At 36.5% G+C, this 21,724-nt stretch overlaps 1 protein-coding gene across 1 annotated transcript in view; it reads right to left on the bottom strand.

Annotated features, from left to right (window-relative positions):
* Window positions 1-21,724, bottom strand: part of LOC110454227 (fibrillin-2-like) — a 111,652-nt gene that overhangs the window by 63,392 nt on the left and 26,536 nt on the right. The window contains exons 10-36 of the mRNA XM_021503636.1: window positions 20,546-20,671; window positions 19,642-19,764; window positions 18,792-18,917; window positions 18,292-18,414; window positions 17,381-17,506; window positions 16,723-16,935; window positions 15,966-16,091; window positions 14,154-14,279; window positions 13,520-13,642; window positions 12,861-13,001; window positions 11,893-11,943; window positions 11,156-11,284; window positions 10,402-10,548; window positions 9,848-9,892; window positions 9,089-9,214; window positions 8,189-8,314; window positions 7,093-7,218; window positions 6,532-6,657; window positions 6,092-6,214; window positions 5,564-5,689; window positions 4,114-4,245; window positions 3,430-3,552; window positions 2,941-3,063; window positions 2,252-2,377; window positions 1,162-1,287; window positions 602-724; window positions 49-216 (exon numbers count right to left, since the gene is read on the bottom strand). Of these exons, the coding sequence (XP_021359311.1) occupies window positions 49-216; window positions 602-724; window positions 1,162-1,287; window positions 2,252-2,377; window positions 2,941-3,063; window positions 3,430-3,552; window positions 4,114-4,245; window positions 5,564-5,689; window positions 6,092-6,214; window positions 6,532-6,657; window positions 7,093-7,218; window positions 8,189-8,314; window positions 9,089-9,214; window positions 9,848-9,892; window positions 10,402-10,548; window positions 11,156-11,284; window positions 11,893-11,943; window positions 12,861-13,001; window positions 13,520-13,642; window positions 14,154-14,279; window positions 15,966-16,091; window positions 16,723-16,935; window positions 17,381-17,506; window positions 18,292-18,414; window positions 18,792-18,917; window positions 19,642-19,764; window positions 20,546-20,671 (3,399 nt within the window). The remainder of the gene's footprint in view (window positions 1-48; window positions 217-601; window positions 725-1,161; window positions 1,288-2,251; window positions 2,378-2,940; window positions 3,064-3,429; window positions 3,553-4,113; window positions 4,246-5,563; window positions 5,690-6,091; window positions 6,215-6,531; window positions 6,658-7,092; window positions 7,219-8,188; window positions 8,315-9,088; window positions 9,215-9,847; window positions 9,893-10,401; window positions 10,549-11,155; window positions 11,285-11,892; window positions 11,944-12,860; window positions 13,002-13,519; window positions 13,643-14,153; window positions 14,280-15,965; window positions 16,092-16,722; window positions 16,936-17,380; window positions 17,507-18,291; window positions 18,415-18,791; window positions 18,918-19,641; window positions 19,765-20,545; window positions 20,672-21,724) is intronic.

Genomic DNA, 21,724 nt, shown 5'->3' with positions numbered 1-21,724 from the left:
CCCCCCCAGCCATGTCCTAAAGTACAACTGTTGACTATATATACCTACTTGTGCCATTGACGGGGCAACGCTCACAAAATCCAGGCTCCTCCCCCCAGCCCTGTCCGATACTACAACAGCAGGTAGCACGGTATGTGTCCAGAGTGATCACATCTCTACACACGCCATACTGTCGGTTCTCAGGAACTGTCATGTAGCAGGTACCCAGACGCTTGTCTACAACATAATGTGTATTTTTTAAATCAGTATTTTCTTGAGATTTCTTTCCAGGTAATCATGCTACTGCAGCCTACTTTACAAACATCTTAAATCTAGTCATAAGTAAAATATAAAATATTCAGTATTTGCATCTTATTGTTCTTGTGGTGATTTAGAAAATGTTCATGCATGAGACATTTGAGCAACTGTCAGTTATCACTAAAATTTGTAAATTTTATAGAAACATAAACTGTTCAAATTCAATAATTATTTCACAGTGCCAGAGCAAAATTTATTGTAACTCATAAAAATATATTATAACCATAATATTACTGCATGCTTTACCAAACAAAGTCTAATTGTATAATCATTTATAATAAATGTATAATAGACCACCAATTACCTATACAGCCTGTTCCTGTGGGGTTGGTCTCGTAGCCCGTGGGACAATTACAGATATAGCCTCCCTGGGTGTTCACACATGTTCCGTACAGACAATTGTCTGGATTCGAGCACTCGTTTATATCTGTAAAGTGAATATCAGTCATTCATATATATAACTGACGAAGAAACACTGTAATTTATCTCCTTTTGTGACTTTTCAAACAGACATAATTTTTCACAGGCAAATAATAATCACACACATGGCACATACTTCATGACATGATCAGTAAGATTTTCAGTTTCAACAAATCTTTATGGTTACATATAAATCAAAACAATAGCCGGCATTATTCACCAAAAGTCAAAGGAATAACACAGTTAACTGGCAGCAACATTGCTTGTAGAAACATACAGATTTGGCATTCTGCTTAATTTAATTTGCAAGAAAACTTTCCTTATCCAGAGGGAAAAAACGATGCATGATGAAGCCAGAAATCTGAAAAGACTCAATTTTCTTACAATAATCTCCTGTTCCTGAAACAATTACTTTGTAATTTGTTGAAGACATAAAAAAGTTACCTGTACAGTTTCCACCTGATTCGTCCAGTCTGAAACCTTGGTTACAGTTACATCGGAACAAGCCAATCAAGTTCTCACACTCGCCGTTGACACACAGGTTGTGGAACGTATTGCACTCGTTAATGTCTGCAATACACACCAAACATTGTATTCATTGTAATACTGTAAGCACAATAAACAAATTTAGTACAAATACTATGCATTATCCTATGCACAGCATGTTTATACAATGATATTAAATCTGGCCCTAAAAACATCTTAGTAAATTGTCTCTATATTTAAAATTAATATGTTCTGACAATTACCCTTTCACCACTGTAGACCATAATGGACACATCCATAACAATGCATGGTAGAGTCTACTTAAGTTACATAGGGGCGAAAGGGTTAACAATGTATTGTTTCTTTGTTCAATGCTTTGCATCCCCACAGATGATGAGGCCACTCCAGGACCACTTCAGAGTGTCACCTCACTGAAATGTCATTACCCAACAAATTCCGCACACCCCCCTGTTACTTTACTCTAACGGACGGACCAGAAGAGACAAGGGAAACACTGGTATAAGAGCAGGTTATATATAGGGCATATATTTGTCCGTTATGATTGGGAAATGGGATTCAGCAGATCAACTATTTTATATCGACCCAGAACCCTTGGCAGTCAACTACATGTGTGTTATGAAGATGCTGTGTATGTTACCTTGTCATTTTTTGGCAATTACACGGGAAAGATTTAGCTGTTTTGCCAAAAGAAAAGAAAAAAGAAAAATTTCAATTCTTGGTTTCACTGATTTTAAAATTTGCATGTTTGCAACTGATTGGTTAACTGTTATGAATTTCCTGAACTGGAATGTCTGTAAGGCATAATATATAGTCTTCATCCGAGTGTATACATGGATATGTTTATATCCCGAAATTATACATGTCTCAAATTTAAGCACAGAACTTAAATTTGAACTTAAATCACTAATGCAAAAATGAGTTTGCTACCAGTAAAGTAACAAGGTTCTTACAATAAATTAAATATCTACCGACCAAGATTTTTTTGTTATTTGCAGGACATGTAACGCTAAACTGAACTCTTACCAACCTACACAAGCCTTCTCATCTAGCGTGGGTGAAAATCCCATGTCACAGTCACATCGGAATCCGCCAGGGAAGTTGAGGCACTGTCCATTCTCACAGAGCGTCGAGTCCAGCGTACACTCGTCCACATCTATCATGCAAACCAAAAAACATGACATTTGTATAACTTAAATTCAATGGCAGGTGGGGGGAAGCTTAATATTGAATTAGCTATTCAACAAGAATTAACTGAAATTTGCATGACTGCATTATGATATAAATTTATCAAAACCTCAATGAGCTCTTCTACAGTAAATGCAAAGTCATCTATTGAAATCATTTCAAATCATTTCATAAGTCTGACTGACAAGCTGGAATATGCATATAGCTGACTGAATATGATGACAGGCTTGTCCCAGTTGTTCAAAGGCTGATTAGGTTAACACAAATCTTACTCTTTCATGAAGTACATAATTTTATTATTATATGTATACCAGTTATTTTTTAAAACATCAAAAAATCAAACCTAAGTATAATTTCATGTACATATATCAATTCAAAATTATCCTCAGTAGCAAAAGAATTCAAGTATATAATTGTCAACTTTCAGATATTTGTTAATATAAACATCATTTTGAAAATTTGCATTGAGAACTTGATAAGTTTATTAAGACTTTGAACAGCTGGTCCCAGATGAGAAGTTCTAGTAGTTACCTCTGCACTGGAAGCCGTCGCCAGAAAAGCCATCATCACAGACACACTTGAAGCTACCGGGGACGTTGATACAGGTGGCATCAAGGTCGCAGCCTCCATTGTTACGTGTACACTCGTTACTGTCTGTGGTCAAGTTGTGAGTATATCAGCGCACGGAAATTACATTGGTAGGGTAACAAGTTTTAACTAATTATATAAACAGTTCATCTATATACAAACAGTTATTGAAACTATGTGTAATGCAAAATTTTAAAAATACTGCTCTGAAAACAAAGAGTTTCAAAAATATTTTGGTGAAGATCCACTGTTTTCATATATATTTGTTCTAGAATTATTTGTGCTTTATCTTATATGTTGTGTATAAAGTACAAAATAAGTCCACTGACAGATAAGATAAAGCCAGTATTTTATAGAAAAGATTAAGCATCACTACTTCAAAATATCATTTTTTCCAATTTTCTGACAAGAGCAGTTGAGCCTGATAGCTACCTCTACAAGTAAAGCCATCACCAGTGTAACCAGGTTTGCAGTCACACTTGTAAGAGCCAATGGTGTTGATACACACAGCATGGGAGTCACATCCGGCTGAGCCTGACTCGCACTCATTGTCATCTGTAACCACCAAACAACATAGTAATTCATTTAATTTTTGCCCTATGTTGAATTATACCATTACTATAATTTTCATCCTGTGTCGTGAAAAGGGGAAATGTAAACTGCGGGCAAAGAATTCACAATATACAGTAGAAGACAAGAATCAAGCTTTAAGCTTCATTTAAGGCCAGCTTCAGTCGAGTTCACATTCAGGTGGATGAAACTTAATGTTATCGACATACAGCTGTAGTAATTTGTAATTATGATTTCCAGTATTACACTAGTGCTTTCTTAAGGTGAAGTTAGAGCTGTAATAAAACCTTTTCCTCTGGAAATTTATTTCTGCTTTATTTTCCCCAAATCAAGCTTTTTTTTGCGCAAGATATTTTCCAATGGTCAAAAGGCAAAGGTTCCTGTGGGGAATTAGAGGAATAAACTTTAAATCACTGTAAATTCACGAAAGAACCATGTTACACTGTTACCACCCAAGATTGAAGAAATCATTCCCGAGGTACCATTTTCTACCAAGTTGAATCCCTTTTGTGATGTAAAAGTCATTACCAAGATCTTATAAAGTACCTGTACATCCAGGGTTCCTCGTCTCCATCTTGACCGAGAATCCAGTTTCACAGATGCACACATATGACCCATGGTTATTTTGACACTGTCCATTCAGACACAGGTTTCTGTTAGCAATGCATTCATCCACATCTACAAAAAGGACAAAAATAAATCAGTATTTTTTGACAAACATTTGCTTCCCTAGTTCTTGGAATGAATATCAGACATCTCTTAATAACTATATCTGGCTCCAATTTATTATAACACAATTGCAAGATCATTGTTTCCAGTCCACAGATGATTTTGGCCATTGCGCTTACCTGCAGACACCCATATAATGTTTCCTATTCACAGAGGGAATTTATTCAGATATCTTCCCTGGAACATAGTCCCTTGTACTTATCTAGATAATGTTCCCAGTCCACAGGGAATACAAACCCTTATACTGTTTCTCAACCACATGGGAAGTATACCGGGACAGATTCCTGACCACAGAGGGAGTAAGACACCAAGCACTCCACTAGACAGTGTTTTGTATCAACAAGAGGAATCTGACCACAGAGGGAGTAAGACACCAAGCACTCCACTTGACATTGTTTGGTATCAACAAGAGGAAGCTGACCACGGTGGGAGTAAGACACCAAGCCCTCCACTAGACATTGTTTTGTATCAACGAGAGGAATCTGACCACGGAGGGAGTAAGACACCTAGCGCTCCACTAGACATTGTTCTGCATCAACAAGAGGAGTAAGTCCCTTTGTACTTATATCAATTACTTTCTGGTCCACACAGGAAATATTGCGCTGGTACATAGCTATAGGCTATTTCATGTTCACAGATGGAGTATGCTTAGACAGTGTCCAGACCACAGAGGGAGTATGCTTAGCCAGTGTCCAGACCACAGAGGGACTATGCTTAGCCAGTGTCCAGACCTCAGAGGGAGTATGCTTAGACATTGTCCAGACCACAGAGGGAGTATGCTTAGACAGTGTCCAGACCACAGGGGGAGTATGCTTAGACAGTGTCCAGATCACAGAGGGAGTATGCTTAGACAGTGTCCAGACCACAGAGGGAGTATGCTTAGCCAGTGTCCAGACCACAGAGGGAGTATGCTTAGACAGTGTCCAGACCACAGAGGGATTACCACCCTCAATACTTCTGGACTCTGTTTAATAGCATCAACAAGAGTAAGGCACTATGTTTTTGCATTGATGCAGTTTCTTGACCATCGATAGTTATGGTCCTGATACATACATACCTATATGCTGTTCCATATTCACAGAGGGAGTAAGTCAATTTTTCCTCTGTAAAGAGGGTGGTATAGGTAGTATAGGTTCCATGTACTTACCTAGACACATTTTGCCATCTACAGAGGGAGTAAGTCAGCTTGTACTTATATGGATGTCCACAGAGGGAATATTGCCCCGGTACAGTTTTCCTTTGTACAGAAGGTGTATACTGTACTTACCTAGACACATCTTTCCATCTACAGAGGGAGTAAGTCCCCCTATACAGGTACACCTGTAACTCCCAGGAAGGTTTGTACATTTTCCACCATTACAAATGTCGCCCTCCTCTTTACATTCATTTACATCTGAAAAACAATCAAAGAATGAATGATTTTAAAATGAAGTGGAAGCTTACGTTAAATGTCCTATATGTTATTCCAAGTGACTCCGTTAAAATTTAAAGGATTTTTTTAAAATTAAATTTCTAAAAACTTCAACAGTGATATTGTTATCTTCACTTTTGAATGTCAGCCTTCAGAGTCGACTTGGAAATGAAAGAAAAGCCTGAATAAACTACCACATCTACAATTAATGACAAACTGACCATACCAAATTTTAAGTCTCCAGTACAAAAAAGGCCATAATTCTATTTAAAATCCTAGCATTAATATCTCTTATGCAAATATCACATACCTATTCATACGATTGCAAGCAATACTTAGGTGACAATTGTACATTTTACAGTCCTATATATATATAATGCCTACCGCCACAAGACTTCTGGTCAGGGAGAAGCACGAAGCCAGGGTCACAGCCACACACGAATGACCCGGGGGTGTTCACACACAAAGATTGACACCCGCCATTTCTGTCTGCACACTCATTATCATCTGTAAAAAAAGGAATATTGCAGCCATCACTACTTATAGGACGCTTCATTCATTATCAATATTTATTATTATCGTACTCAACCATTATCAATATTTATTATTATTGTACTCGACCATTATCAATATTTATTATTATAGTACTCAACCATTATCAATATTTATTATTATCGTACTCAACCATTATCAATATTCATTATTATCGTACTCAACCATTATCAATATCTGTTATTTTAAGGCAAAATACTGTACATCTTTTTGTCTATCAAGTACTGTATGAGCCTATGAAAAACGTGCTAAAATGTCTTGGTCCTACTTACCTATACAAGTTGTGTGGTCTCTGGTGGTTACGTAACCATCAAAACAGCGACAGTGATAGCCGCCCATGAAGTTCTCACATATTCCATTGTTACAGATACTCTGGCTCTCTGAACACTCATCCACATCTAGGAAGTAAAGCAAGAAATCAGTGACTTCCCCAAAGAAACAAGTATTAATCACTATACGACTCTGACAGTGAACACAACTCTTCAATGAACATCTACATAAAACAATGAATAGTCCAGTCAACGTTTAGAATACCAAAATGAGTTCAGAGTTCAGGCATTCTTCTGACATGTAAAATTTATCCCAAAGGACTCATTTGTTTCTCTTCTTGATTTATGTGTAATTTTGAAGAAAACAAATCATCTTAAATGAAATTTTTGGCCAAATTCATCTACCATTAAATCATTCTTTGATTTGCATTCAGTTGAAAGAAATTTTAATTTAATGTTATTACTATTTTTTCTCTATGTTAAACACATATTTATTTCCACTATTTGTCTTATATACAAACCTGTACATCAATACTCTGTAAAAGTAGCTAAGTTTTTACATACCTGTACAGGACTGACCATCACGTGACAGGACATGACCTTCAGGACACTCACAAAAGTGACCACCAATGGTGTTGACACAGGAGCCCCCTCTACAAAGGCCAGGCTGCTCGTCACACTCATCAATATCTACAAATACATCCTGCATTGTTTTACCCCAATCATACACAAATTTATCTGTTTGACATGTTAGTAATTAATAGCCATAAAGTAAGCAAAGCATCAGTTTTAGCATACTATGCATATGTTTATGTAAATAACAAGGCAGCTTATTGTGAGCAATAATGCCAATTCATAGTTTCCACTTCTTGGCGAAACTTAATATCATAATTGATCAAAGGGACATAACTCTGTATATAATTGGGTATGAGACCATGGGTACATTCGCGTACCCGGTTGAAACAATTGAACCGGTTTAACCTGTAAAGAAAACAACAGGTACAGATTTGGACCGAGGCTGACCTCAGGAAAATTTGGTACGTGTAGATTGAGGGGTCCAGACGTACCTGACCGAAACTAAAATGCTGACTATTACCAATTTGCGTTATTTCTTTCTTAAACAATGTCAAGTCACATGTAATTTTTAAGATACGTTATGTAATTTAGTGGACGCGTAAGAGAAAGGCATAATATTGTTTTTTATTCTCTGAAACTGTGGATTTTTAGCTCTGCTTATAGAACGGTGTGTTCGTTTATCGTGGAAAATTTCTGCGCCACACGTACCGTTTCAACCGGGATACGCAAATGTAGCCCAAGTGCCATATACAAAATTTTGTAATTGAAGCTAAAAGATTATATAAGGTATGATCCAGACAAAGTGATGGACAGACAGAGTGCAAACATTATGTCCCTTGGGGGGACTAATAATGCAAGTATTCCACTCCCTCGTATTTTTTTCTTTAAAAACATAATAATAAAACAAATAACTTCTCGCTCAAGATTAAAATTTCAGTTTCCAAAAAAATACTTACTAAAACTATTAAACCAATTTACTGTGCCATTAGCTGAATAATAGATCTGAATCAAATTACATTTGAAATTCTCTGTAGCTGTATCAATCATTTTTATACAAAAACAAGCAGGTCATGGTTACACTTACCAACACACATCTGATCCATCATGACACCCTTGAAGCCCTCATTACACAAACATCGGAACATTCCAGGTGTGTTCTGACAAGTTCCATTACCACACACTCCAAATGATATACGGCATTCATCAATGTCTGCAAACAACAATAGCACATTCATGATTTTCAGGATTATTATTGTACCAACTAGTGAACAAGCTGACCATTCAGACATGAATAACATATTCAAACTAGGAAAAATAAAGTCCTAATTACAGTATACAAGGAAGCTTGCCTCCAGGCAAACTTTTACCCTCCATTTGTAAAATCCATATTTATTCTCCCAGTGTTAATTTCGTCATTCGCATGTACTGATAAAGTCATACAGTATGTTGATGACTTGGACCATTCTCCGTTCTATATAGAAGATGAAGCAACCAAAAGGAGTTTTTCTGGCTTAAGAGTAACTTCCTCTGTCAAGTTTCACATATGCTTTGTGGCCTATAGATCTTTGTGGCCTATAAATCTTTGTGGCCTATAAATTGGTCACTCATTTTGATGCCATCTTTGTATAATTCCTGTATGGCAACATTAATTGGTAAAGTGTTTTTTGTAATGTAAAAGTTCCAAATCCAACCCCTGCATTTTTTCTTTTTTTTCATATCTAATTTCAAACATTCAATTTTCGAACAACTACACTTCTGAGTCAAATTCATGGTAACTCGTGACTTTTATGGAATATTTCTTTTGAAAAGGTTTTAATAAAACACTTCACCACAGTGACAGTAGTAATATTATAGTTTAACTTCTTGGTAACATTTACCTTAACTATGATACTTATCAAATTTAACAAAACTTATCATATAAATTCAACAAGTTCACAAAATAGCACTAAATACTCATAAATATCTTTCTAGTGGGTTATTTTACCTGTACAGTTGAAGCCTGAGTTGTCAAGGGCAAATCCTTGGTTACAGGAACATACAAAACTACCGAATGTGTTCTGACACACGCCATTACTGCAGATTCCTGGGTACAGCAGACACTCATTGATGTCTGAAATAAATACACAAAATTATTTTCTGGTAAAAAAAAAAGAAAGACAAACACAAATTGGAATACATCCTAATGTATTAAATGATTTTTTGTTGTGTTTTCTTTTAGCATGAGGTATCGAATCATGCAAGAAATTCTTTTCATATGCGAGTCAAACTTGCAGTGGAACACATTCATAAAGAGGCCTAAGGAATGTGGTCTAGGCATTATTCAGTGCAACTTAAGTATCTGTAAGTTAATAATGATTTGTCGAGTCTTTTATAAGCATGATCCTTGTTAACATTAATCTTATAAGACAGGCTTCTAAATGCACTTAGAAAACCTCTGTGAAACATGACTGTCCCCTTGGTCCTGTGGTTGACCTATGAACAGCAAAAGTGACCTTGGCATTGACCTTGGGACCATGAAATAAACACTCATCCAAGGTATTCTCAAAATAGAACTTTGTATAAACTTTGTATAAACTTTGATGAAAATGTGTTCAGAAATGAAGTCAGTAGGGTCGTGACAATGAATCCTGATGTGACGGGACCGGGAACGGCTTATCATGGAGATGGGTAAAACTATATACCCCCATAAAATGCTGAGAGTTACTGGTGAAGATCTGAAGAGATGATGTCGTAAATACTCTACCTTTCCGCCTGCCTCCATCAATGGTGCAGAGAGACTGGTACTCCGCTGTAACAAAACAATTAACACCAACTCACAAACATGTTTAAAAACACCATATTATCAGCATTACTGGTTTAAATCATGAATATATAGATTTGGTAAATTCTGAATAATCTCAAAGTCAAAAGTGTCGAACGAATCATCAAGCATTAACTAAGATTTTAATGGGATTTTTTTTGATATATTTAACAATGTTACAGCATTTTTTTCATTAGCCAACATTGTCAGAGCAACACTCCATGACTAGTTTTATTTTCTCAATAGTTTTAAACTAAACAATTTCACTGATAGTCATTGTGAGTGAAAGTAAGCGGAACCACACAAAACATTGTTCATTTGAATTTTTTTACTTTTTATAGTTATTGTTTTCTTCCTCTGCTTTCAAAAGTGTAGAGGTTTTTTTAAAACATCTTTCTACAATGTGAAAATTGTAACAAACAAGAACATTAACTTCCAATGGTCCACGAAAGAAAATCTAAAAATATGAATGAAGTCTGTATATAAACAGAACTTACCCGAGTCATGAGCTGGACATGCAGTGCAAGCAGTTCCCCAGCCTTTACCCAAGGAGCAGCAGCAATCCGCTTTGAGATACGTGCCTGACAGAGGGTTGGTACAGCTACCTCTGGAGAACCCAAGGTAACAGGTAGACTCTCTCAGGTCTGAAACAAATACCATATGAAACAATTAGTATTTATGCTGTTGACAAACTCTTGCTGTGATATGGGATAAGTGTGAAGGTGTAGGTTACAGGTTTCTGTACAAGATCTCATGCTCCTTAAAGTTATAACATGACAGTTATGCTCAAGACAGTTGTTTTCAACGATTTTAGTCAAAAGTCGATATAGGGGTCACAGTGACCTACTTTTAAATGTGCAATATTATGCCCTCCATAAATATACCTCCATACAAAATTGGATAGTCATAGGTAAAATCATACAGGGGATATGCACCAGACAAATTTTGATGGGACAAACAGATGGAATGATAGACAAATAGATAAAATGTAATTTCAGTACTTTCAGTAAGTACCAACTGGGTTTAATATAGTTCTTCTACTTTCCAGTAGTCAAGAGTTTTTTTAGCTGCATTTATTAACTTCCAAATAGTTTCACTAGTTAGACCAGAGTTTCTTGTTATGAAATTAAGGACAAACCAACCTAGAGTATAGGGGCCTATACACTAAGCAATGCATCTGTTGCATTTTAAAGTAGCTAAAATCCTTGCTCGAAATTGTTGATATTATTTCAAGTTCTACCTAGTACTCACCAACACAGTTGCGGCCTGAGGAATCCAGACTAAGACCAGGTGGACAGTTACAAGTGAAGGATCCTACTGAGTTCACACATTCACCTCCACCCTGACAAAGGTTTGAGTACAGCTCACACTCATTGATGTCTTAAACAAAACACAACTTAATAATGATTGATATTTTAAAACATTTGTATATTAATCTACCAAAGTACGATAAAACAAAAATAGCAACAACAGCAAGGCTTTCTCTAGGGCCAGTAAGGGACAAATATGTAATTGGCCCCATTCCTAATTAATTTTGATCCTGAGAGAAGGACCTTACCACCTACCATTTCCCCCACCCCATGTCTATTGACCTTGGTCTTGCCCTTATTGCCCTTAGATACTATTTTTCAAACCCCTATTACATGGCTACATATCTCAGTGTATCATCATGACAAATTTCAAAAAGATTAGTCTTTGGGATTCTGAGATAATCTCCGTGAAATAAAGAGTGGATGGACAGGCCGACACATGGACACAGTAATTACAATAGGACACCTGCATCTCTAATGCAGGTCCCTAACAAATGGTAAACCACTGTTGCATGTTGGTTTTTATCAATACACACTGATTTGATATGTCCTTTTCTCAATGTACTAAAAAAACCTGCAATTATTTGAACAGGGTCGACTTCTAAGATCATGACACATATATATAAATTAACCCAAATTGGTGTACAGACAAATGCATGGAAATTGTATAAGACTCACCAATACAAACTCCACTCTTTGGTGCATACCCAGGGGGGCATTTTAATTGCGCTGAAAAAGAAAACATCAAATTGCAATTATACAACAATAAGTTGTAAGACATAACTTTATTTTCTACAAACCAAATGTGACACACTTCAGATTGTCATTTGAAAGTTCCTGCATCCTGAACAACTATATTTGAATAAGTCATTATCTGAACAAACTTGACTTGACAAGGATGTTATATATTTAGTACCAAATAAAACCTCCTTATGTTCTGAGAATTTAATGAATTCAAGAGTTCAAGTATATTGTAGGTCAAGGTATTATCTCGTCAACTTCTAAATCTGAATTTTATAATTCCACTGGAATAATCAATGCAGTTAACCCTGGACATGCAACTGACAGGTGTATATTTAAAAAGTTTGTTCCAATAAATGTCTGTTCTCATGTCATTCAAGCAGTTTTACACTAGTGCAAAATTCATCCTCTCTTTGATGATAGTTTGACAAAACACATTCCCTTACCATTTTAAATTGCTGTTCTCTTTTAAGGACCAAGGTAAAAGAAATATTAAATGTTCTTCCTTGCCAACTCTCCCTATTTAGGAGGAAGACTCCCGATTTAAGACCGGTAAATTTTATATTTCCAATCAGTGCATTTGCAGAACTATCAATTAAATTATTTCGTCTGAAAGAACAACTAACGTTGTGTCATTTTAAAGTTAGTGTGTCCCTAAGGCGTATATACACACATTTTATTTAGGTTTTTCATTTAGAGTATGCAGAATTTCTCCCATGGAAATTTCGTAAGGTTGGCAAGTATGAATGTTGCTATTAAGTCTGTCTGTGACACAAGAGAAGTAGTGTACATGGTGACAAGACAAAGATACACTGTAAGCCTATCTGTGACACAAGAGGGGTAGTGTACATGGTGACAAGACAAAGTTACACTGTAATCTTATCTGTGACAGGGAAGTGACTTACATTGGGGTGGACATATTTCACAAGGGCTGCCCCAAGCCTTGCCGATACTTCCACAACACTCGGCCTTTGTTACCAGCGTCTTCAGATTGTTCTCACACATCCTGTCCCGAATCTCCAGCCAGCACGCTCCCTTCCTGTTGTCTGACATTCAACACATCAAAATATTACTGTCTCTTGGATACTATATTCTATACTTTAGAAGTGAAAATCACGGTGTTGAAATGCTCACATTTTTCATGGTGAGTAAATGATCACGAAAACATTCACATGCAAATTTATATTATTTAGATTCTAGATCTATTATAGAATTAGAACCATTGTCGATGTGGAAATTTCAACATCATATTTAAGGTCATTTTTAACTATATTGCTCATAACTTATACCACAAAATTGTTTCACAAATACTAGAGACGTGTATCTCTGACAGGTACTTGTCAAATTGTTTAGGGTCGAAAAACCAAATGTTTCAAAACCTTTGTCTTTTATACTTGTATTCTGCACACAATAGAGATTCATTCAGTCAAGACATCACCATATGAAACCCAACTGTACCTTCTAGCTTCAAACAATGTTATAACTTGACAAACAAGATATAGGTTTGTTTTCCATTTTCAGGTACCCCGTTTCAAAACTGTATGGCCACAACAGGCCTACCTACCAACACAGATCCTGCCCGTGGAGTCGAGGGAGGCGCCCGACTCACGGCAGTCACAGCGGAAACTGCCTGGGGAGTTGATACAGTCTCCATCAGTACAGGGGTTGCTTTCACACTCGTTCTGGTCTAGGAGGCATCAAAATAAATAGGACTTATTTTTTTAAATTACATCTTTTTAACAAAATCCTTCAAGTGATTATTAATAAAGTTGCTTTGAATTTGATCATACACCATATTATGAAAGCATCACAAACATTTCTGCAAACTTAAAACAATTCACTCAATATAGATTGTTGGTTAACTGTTATCTAACAGGGCTACTATTTCGTTTCTGCTTTTGCATATTTCCAGCCTTATTTTGATAACAAAATGTCTTACAATATGAAAATAACTAAATATGACATCTTGCAGAATTACTTTGTTTATGCTATTAGTGAAAAACACAATAAAATGATACGGAAAATATTTTACCACTTAAGTCAGTTTTATCATCTAAATATTATCTCTGGGTAAACGATGTTATCAGTAATACTGTAGATGCACAGTACGACATTACAGTTAAATCTACAACATTGAGTGATGCGAGGTTAAGGACCTATGTAACACTTTGTTTATAACCAGTAGAGTGTTAAGTTACCTTCACAACTAGAGGTTCTCTGGTTGAACTGGTAACCAGCTTGACAGGTGCACTGGTAACTTCCTAGTGTGTTACGACACTGGCCTCCATCACAATAGTTGGGGTACTTCACACACTCATTGATATCTGTAATAGAGTAAGGTTGTATAAGTGGTAACAGTTACGACACTGGCCTCCATCACAATAGTTGGGGTACTTCACACACTCACTGATATCTGTAATAGAATAAGATCATACTAGTTGTAACAGTTACGACACTGGCCTCCATCACAATAGTTGGGGTACTTCACACACTCACTGATATCTTATTCTATTACAGATATAAACGAGTGTGTGAAGTACCCTAACTATTGTGATGGAGGCCAGTGTTGTAACTGTTACCACTAGTGTGATCTTATTCTATTACAGATCATACTAGTGGTACCAGTTACGACACTGGCCTACATCACAATAGTTGGGGTACTCCACACACTCGTTAATATCTGAAATGCAATAAGATCGTACTAGTGTTAACAGTTACGACACTGGCCTCCAGCACAATAGTTAGGGTACTTCACACACTCGTTTATATCTGTAATAGAATAAGATCGTACTATTGGTAACTGTTAAGTTTGAGGAGGAACAATGTACCCAAAGTTTAGTAAACCAGAGACGCATCGACATTCCATTCATCCTAACTACCTTTCAGACCCTATGGAGTTCAGTTTAATCCTAACGTTAATGATCAGAATAGCTAGTGCTTGATTTAAAATGTCCCCCCCCCCCCCCGCAAAAAAAAAGAAAGAAAAATAAAGATTAGTGTGGCTTACTTATCACATTTGTTCCCATATTAACTACACCAAGCCCAAATCCGTTATGTACCTATAGGCACCAATGGAAGTTCAGAGAAACAAATAACTGAGTATCAAACTACATGATTGTATAAGGTGACCAATAAGGGGCCCCTGAAGATTCAGGACCAATACAACTTCATCTACACAGAATGCAGCAGTTGGGATATATTTATCTTTTCTGGTCCACTTTTCCAAAAACTACTTTTATCAACCAGTCTTCCTCTCTTAACTTGGCTTTAAACATATCTCATAGTCCAAATGGGTACAAAGTATTTAGCGCAAGTTGTTACACCTTACAAAGCTATTTATCAATATTTCAAAAACAAATGATTTTTTATATTACAGACTGACAATTACAAAATTATTCTTCAAGGAAGAAAGTCAAAATCAATATTTTCTTGGCACATCTTTAGTGGTCCTGGGCTGTAGTCATTTCTCATGTTCCAAATGGCTAGACCTGCTACACCAAAGTTGTTCTTTTGTGGACTGAGAAGGACCTTGTGATCTATGTTGTTTCTGTCGAGCCTTGATAACAACTTTCAAGGCCTGCATTAACATTTGCTAGTCCATCAGGTTTTACCCTAAATTATTACATTTAAAAACAGACAAACCGTATGGACCGCTTAAATGAACGGGCCCCTATTGTTGTTTTTATTGAAACTTTCAGATGAGATGTTAAAAACCCATTACAATATACAAATATGACCTACCACTGTATCTAAAGGAATTTTTAGACAGAAGCCAGAAGGAAATAGCTAGTGGACTGTTTTAAACAACAGGTCATTACTAAAGGACAACTTTTATATACAAGGTTACAAGATTACTCCAGGTTTGATTTTTGAGAGGTTAGACAAATTTTATCTCTATCATGACAGAGACCAATGGTAACAAGACTAAGAATCATTTATAAGCGTGTTTATTTACTTATTTTATATAAGGCATTAATCAAAATTTCATGAAATGAAGTATTTTCTCTTACCATTGCATAACTTCCCAGTTGGGTCAGACTCAAATCCAGGGTTACATAAACACCTATAGCTGCCATCCCTGTTCTCACAGGCTCCATTCACACAAATAAAAGGATTCAACCGGCACTCGTTGATGTCTGAAAATACAAAGTTGTAGCATTAGACAAGTACTTGGTATCAATGTTTTAGCACATCTAGTGCTTTTAACTTATGTACAAAAAATTACGAAACAAAAACTAAAAAAAACCTGAAGACCTGATTTGGTAAACAAAAAATGTCACCTTGTAAGCAAAGATGGTTATTTCTGTGGTATTTATTTAGAGGTCAATGAACAAAAACCTTAATACAGTGCAGTGCCTACCGTGTGTGGGTGATTCAGGTAAACTTTCAATTTAAGGTTTCAGGTTTAATTAAATATACAGCTGAGACAAAATTAGGTGAAAATTTGCACTTATCTGACCTCTGACAGAGAGGTTAAGGTTAATGTGATTGCATTACAGTACATTGCACATCATCTAAGGGTATACAACAGGTTTCATCAAAGTATTTTCCAAGTTTAAAAATCACAGCAATTTTCCTGAAAATTTTATTTGACCTTCGACTTAGATACAGTGCATTGAATATTTCCAGTTTCGTAAGGACATTTTAACAGTTAAATTGCACAACCCAGAGACAAGATTTCACAGAGAATTTGCACTTATTTGACATTTGAAGAAAGGGTGAAAGTCCACAAGTTATGTTGATTCAGTTATACAATGAAATAATTACCACCATCAGGAGTCCTTCCAATGTCCCGACACAAGTCACTGTAGCCCCTATCCCCCGGGGTGGGGCAGGGCTCACACCTCTGTCCCCAACCCTTTAGAATGTTGACCCCACCAGTGTCCATACAACAACACATAGCCTTGGACATTAGGGTTTGCAGAGCACTGGAGCAGCGGCCGCTCCTGTACTCTCTATAACACTGGGCCCGTCTGGTGTCTGCCAACATCAACACATGAATAACATTTAATTTTAAACAGTTTAATTTAAACATTCAAAATAGAGAAAACTTTATCTATACAACTGTAGCATTGAATAAATATCACAAGCAAAATGTATGATAAAAGTTGAATATAAATATATATTGCAGAGAAGCCATCTTGTTCTTTCTTTCAGTCCAAGAACTGAAAATGTACATCTAAGGGCCAAAGGCAACCTGCTCATGAAATTACAAAAAAAATCCACCTGGCACCCATCGCTTTCTTTTAAATAGTCTCAAAATCAATGATACACAACTAATGACCAAGGAGAGTCTACAGAAAGATATATTTGGTACTTCTAGAATAATGACAGGAACTGTTTACAGACGAATGGCCCACAGATGAAAGGCAATTTGAACAGCCAAACAGCTGATGAAGAGAATGGTCTAACAATTGAGACTTACCAATGCACGTCCTGCCCTCTGGTCCCATGCGGAAGTTTGGAGGACACTCGCACCTGAAGCTGCCCTGGTTGTTGATGCAGATCCCATTGACGCATGGCGACTGTCTGGCCTTACACTCATTTATATCTGAGTATACAAACAATTCAGATGTCATGGGCAAACTTTGGTTACCATATGTACTTTTATTTGTTCAAATATATCTCAAAGGTAAAACAACTTTAATGAAGTTTCTTCCTTACAAAAATCTTTAGTTAAAAATAAAAATTCAAAAAGTGTAATTTGAAGATTTTTAGACACCCAATTTTCAAAATTCAGGTTTAAAATTTATAAAGTACATAACATTTTCAGGATAGTGATAACAGCTAAAACATTATTGAATAATTCAGCAAAAAGAACGACATTTATATGAGAAACACCTTTTTAATTTTCAAACAAAAAATTTGCGTGATTCTCATGTGACACATTATCCTTTCATTGAAAAGGTGTGCAAAACATTTATTGCGTGTGAATTTGTTTTCTAACATAATTTTAGCATGAAATTATTTTTCACTTTGCAAGTACCTAGGTAAGAAATTTAATTGCTCTTGTCTTATTCAAGACTCAGTTTGAACAGCCCATTTTCCAGAAAGATGTTAAGGTTATAACTTAAGATCACACATGCTATTGAAAATTGGTACTGTAAAAGTGTTTTTCTTTAGTGGACACAAATTTTAGCCTTTTATGAAATTTTAAAAGATTAGCGCTTTGATGAATTTGCGCACTCACACTTCATGCAATATGAAACTATATACAAAATTCAAATTAGCGCAGTTACAATTTAGTGCAATATTTACAGCGCAAAAAACACTTAAATTAGAATACCGCTGAAATATGTACGTTCGCATTAATAGGAGTAGACAGGAAAACCTCACCAATACACGCTCGGTTGTCGGGGGTAGACATGAAGCCGATGTTACATATACACTTGTAGCCACCGTTCATGTTGATACAGCGACCATGGGTACACATTCTAGTTGTGGCACACTCGTTGTAATCTGAAACAGCATTCCTCTTAATTAGCTTCTTCACTGGTAACAACACTTTTCATCAGTATCGAATATGAGATAGAAGTCTATATTTTACAACAATTATGAATTATATCAACTCAAATTAATTACTCTTGTTTTCCTAAATGTCAATACTTAACGGGTCATCATGTGGGAGGAAACTGGAGTACCTTGATAAAACCCACAATACCTTTTCACATTCAATCCAGGAATCACAACCCATCTGTCTGTGTGAAAGCTAGTGCCCTATCTACTGTGCCATTGACCACCCCCAACAGAAGTCTAGGGAAAAAATTAAAGTTATTGTACAAACAGTCAGAAGTCAACCCATGTCTGTTAAATTTTTGATGTGATGAGATCTTTACCTAGACAGAAGGCTCCGTCTGGTGACAGCTGAAAGCCAGGGTTACACACACATCTGAATGACCCTTCCATGTTCTCACACATGCCATTGGTGCACAGCTTCCCATTCTCTGTGCATTCATTCAAATCTACAAACAAATACATATATTCATCATTAACAAATCACAGAAACTTCAAGAACTTGTTGTTTTTCCCCTCTTAATTGGAGAAAATGTGACCTATATACATGTACATTGTATATATACATGTACATTACTTCTTTGACCCATACATGTACATTGTATATCTACATGTACATTGTATATATATATGTACATTACTTCTTTGACCCATACATGTACATTGTATATATACATGTACATTGTATATATACATGTACATTGTATAACATTGTATATATACATGTACATTGTATATATACATGTACATTGTATATATACTATATCCTGCTTTGATTTGGACCCCATCTCTGGTTCAATTAAACATGGAGGGAAAGTTCAAAACAAAAAAAGTTGAAATATTTCCATCCTTTAAAACTACTTTAAAATAAGAATGTATTCACAAAGAGATTTCCTTGAGTAGGTCACTGATTACAATGAACACAACAAAATAGCCAGTTTAAGTCATGATAATATCACCCAACTTCACCAATCAAACCAATAAACATAATGACATTAAATGTCAGGTTTTTCTGAGGGCAGCAAAAATATTACTTCACAGTTAGTGCATACCTATACATATCTATAAGGGGTAGTATGTTATCCAGAATAGAAATGTATAAATCTGAATAACATTACATCATTATATTTATCATAATGTTTAAAAGAGAATGATCAACACAGCATAGCATACCAAAACAAATCTGCTGGTTGGTAGACTGTCGATAGCCGGTGTTGCATTCACACTTATAGCCACCGTTCATGTTGACACAACGTCCATTGGGACACATTCCACTTGTATCACACTCGTTCATGTCTGTGAGAAAAAAGGAACAGTTAGTACACTTCTACAAGTAATGCAACAAGAGAAATGAAAAAGAGGCCCAGAGACCGCCTGTATCTCCAGAACATGTCAGAAATTCCTGACAGAAAACTCTCATTTTAAGTTATATATACAATGCAAACATTTCCAAATTTTAGGCTATAAATTTCAGCAACCAGGGGGAAAACATGTTTTTTATGTCATATTTAGTCTTCTGGTCCAAGAGATATTTCATGGCAAGTATTGTTGGGATATGATCAATTGTTCAAGAGGGGTAGGCTGGAATATGATCAATTGTTCAAGAGGGGTAGGCTGGATTATGATCAATTGTTCAAGAGGGGTAGGCTTTTAAAGACTTGTATACTGAAATTACCCCATTTTGGCCCCAAGAAAAGCTATTATAACACAATTCTTTATAAAACATTCACCTCAAAGATACCAAGGATCAAGGAAGCATCATAGCAAATTTGGTTGATTCATGTATACATATATGTGTAAATGATTGTAGAGTTAGGATCTTAAAATACGGCCCTGTGACTATGTCCCTTTGGGCAGGACCAGATCCCAGAGTTTGTCCTTCATACCCAGCAAAAACATGGTTAACGATGGGGATCTAAATATTGTCGGGACACCAAAATTTTGCATCCTGAATGTTCCACCATCTGCAGGGATGCAGCCTCTGGATCATTACTAAATTCACACCTTTGTGGGAGGTAAAAAAAAAGTCTTCATAAATATGGTAAACAGTGTACAGGGGATCAGAGGCAGTACTCACCTGTACAATAGCGGCCATCCGTAGACAAAGTATAGCCTGCATTACATTCACACCTAAAGCTTCCTTCTGTATTCACACAAAGTCCATTCAAGCAAAGCCGAGGATCCTCTCGACACTCATTAATATCTATAATAAATATGAAGACCATTGGATGTTGAAAGGCAACAAAAGAACACTTGTTTATTAACAAGGGGCCCAGAGGGCCTGAATCGCTCAACTGGACATCTAAGCAATCATGGCAAAATATTTTCCAAATGATATTCCACGGAAATATGCCAGGCCCCAATGCCAATTCTTGAAGTATGTCTGTATTAGATTTTTCATGCCCAGAAATTTAATGTATGGTTATGGGGTGGGGATCTCAACTGTTTCCAAGCTGTAACTCAGAAACTAGATCCCCAAGGCTGTGGCCGTGGCCAGACCCCAGGATCAATTCTATTATCATGACTGCATTCGTCTCTTTTTGACCAGCATTTGTATATATAGTTATGGGGTGGGGATCTCAACCGTTTCAAAGTTATGACCCAGGGGTTAAGTCTGCAAGGGTGGGGCAAACCCTGGGGTCAATTCTAATATCATGACTGCATTTGTCTCTTTATGCCCAACAATTGTGTATATAGTTTTGGGGTGGGGATCTTAACCATTTCGAAGTTATGACCCAGGGGTTAAGTCTCCAAGGGTGGGGCAGTCCCTAAGGCCATCCATCCTGGAAGCATATGTGCATTCATCTCTTTATACTCAGCAATTGTACATATGCATGGTTATGGGGTGGGGATCTCAACCGTTTCAAAGTTATGACCCAGGGACTACGTCTCAAAGGGTGGGGCCAGACCCTAGGCCATCCTGGAAGCAAATGTACATGCTTCTCTTTATACTACACAATTGTATATATGGAATACCATGAGAATCTCAACCATTTCCAAGTAATAAACTTTTTTTGTCCCCAACCCTTAGCACGGGGGGTCAGCCCTACTTTTTGTACAATTTTGAATCCCTGCCTCCCATGAATGCTTCTGACCGAATATGATCGATATCCATGGCATAATTCTACAGAAGAAGTGGTTAATAGTAATATAGCCAAATTGCCCCCACCCCCTGGGGGGTCAGCCCAACCATTTGTACAATTTTGAATCCCCACCACCTAGGGATGCTTCCAGTCAAATATGGTTGATATCCAGT

Source organism: Mizuhopecten yessoensis, unplaced genomic scaffold (assembly GCF_002113885.1).
Source record: "Mizuhopecten yessoensis strain PY_sf001 unplaced genomic scaffold, ASM211388v2 scaffold7725, whole genome shotgun sequence".
Lineage (NCBI taxonomy): Eukaryota > Metazoa > Mollusca > Bivalvia > Pectinida > Pectinidae > Mizuhopecten > Mizuhopecten yessoensis.
The sequence above is the reverse complement of the archived record's forward strand: the minus strand, read 5'-3'. Positions and strand labels throughout refer to the sequence as shown.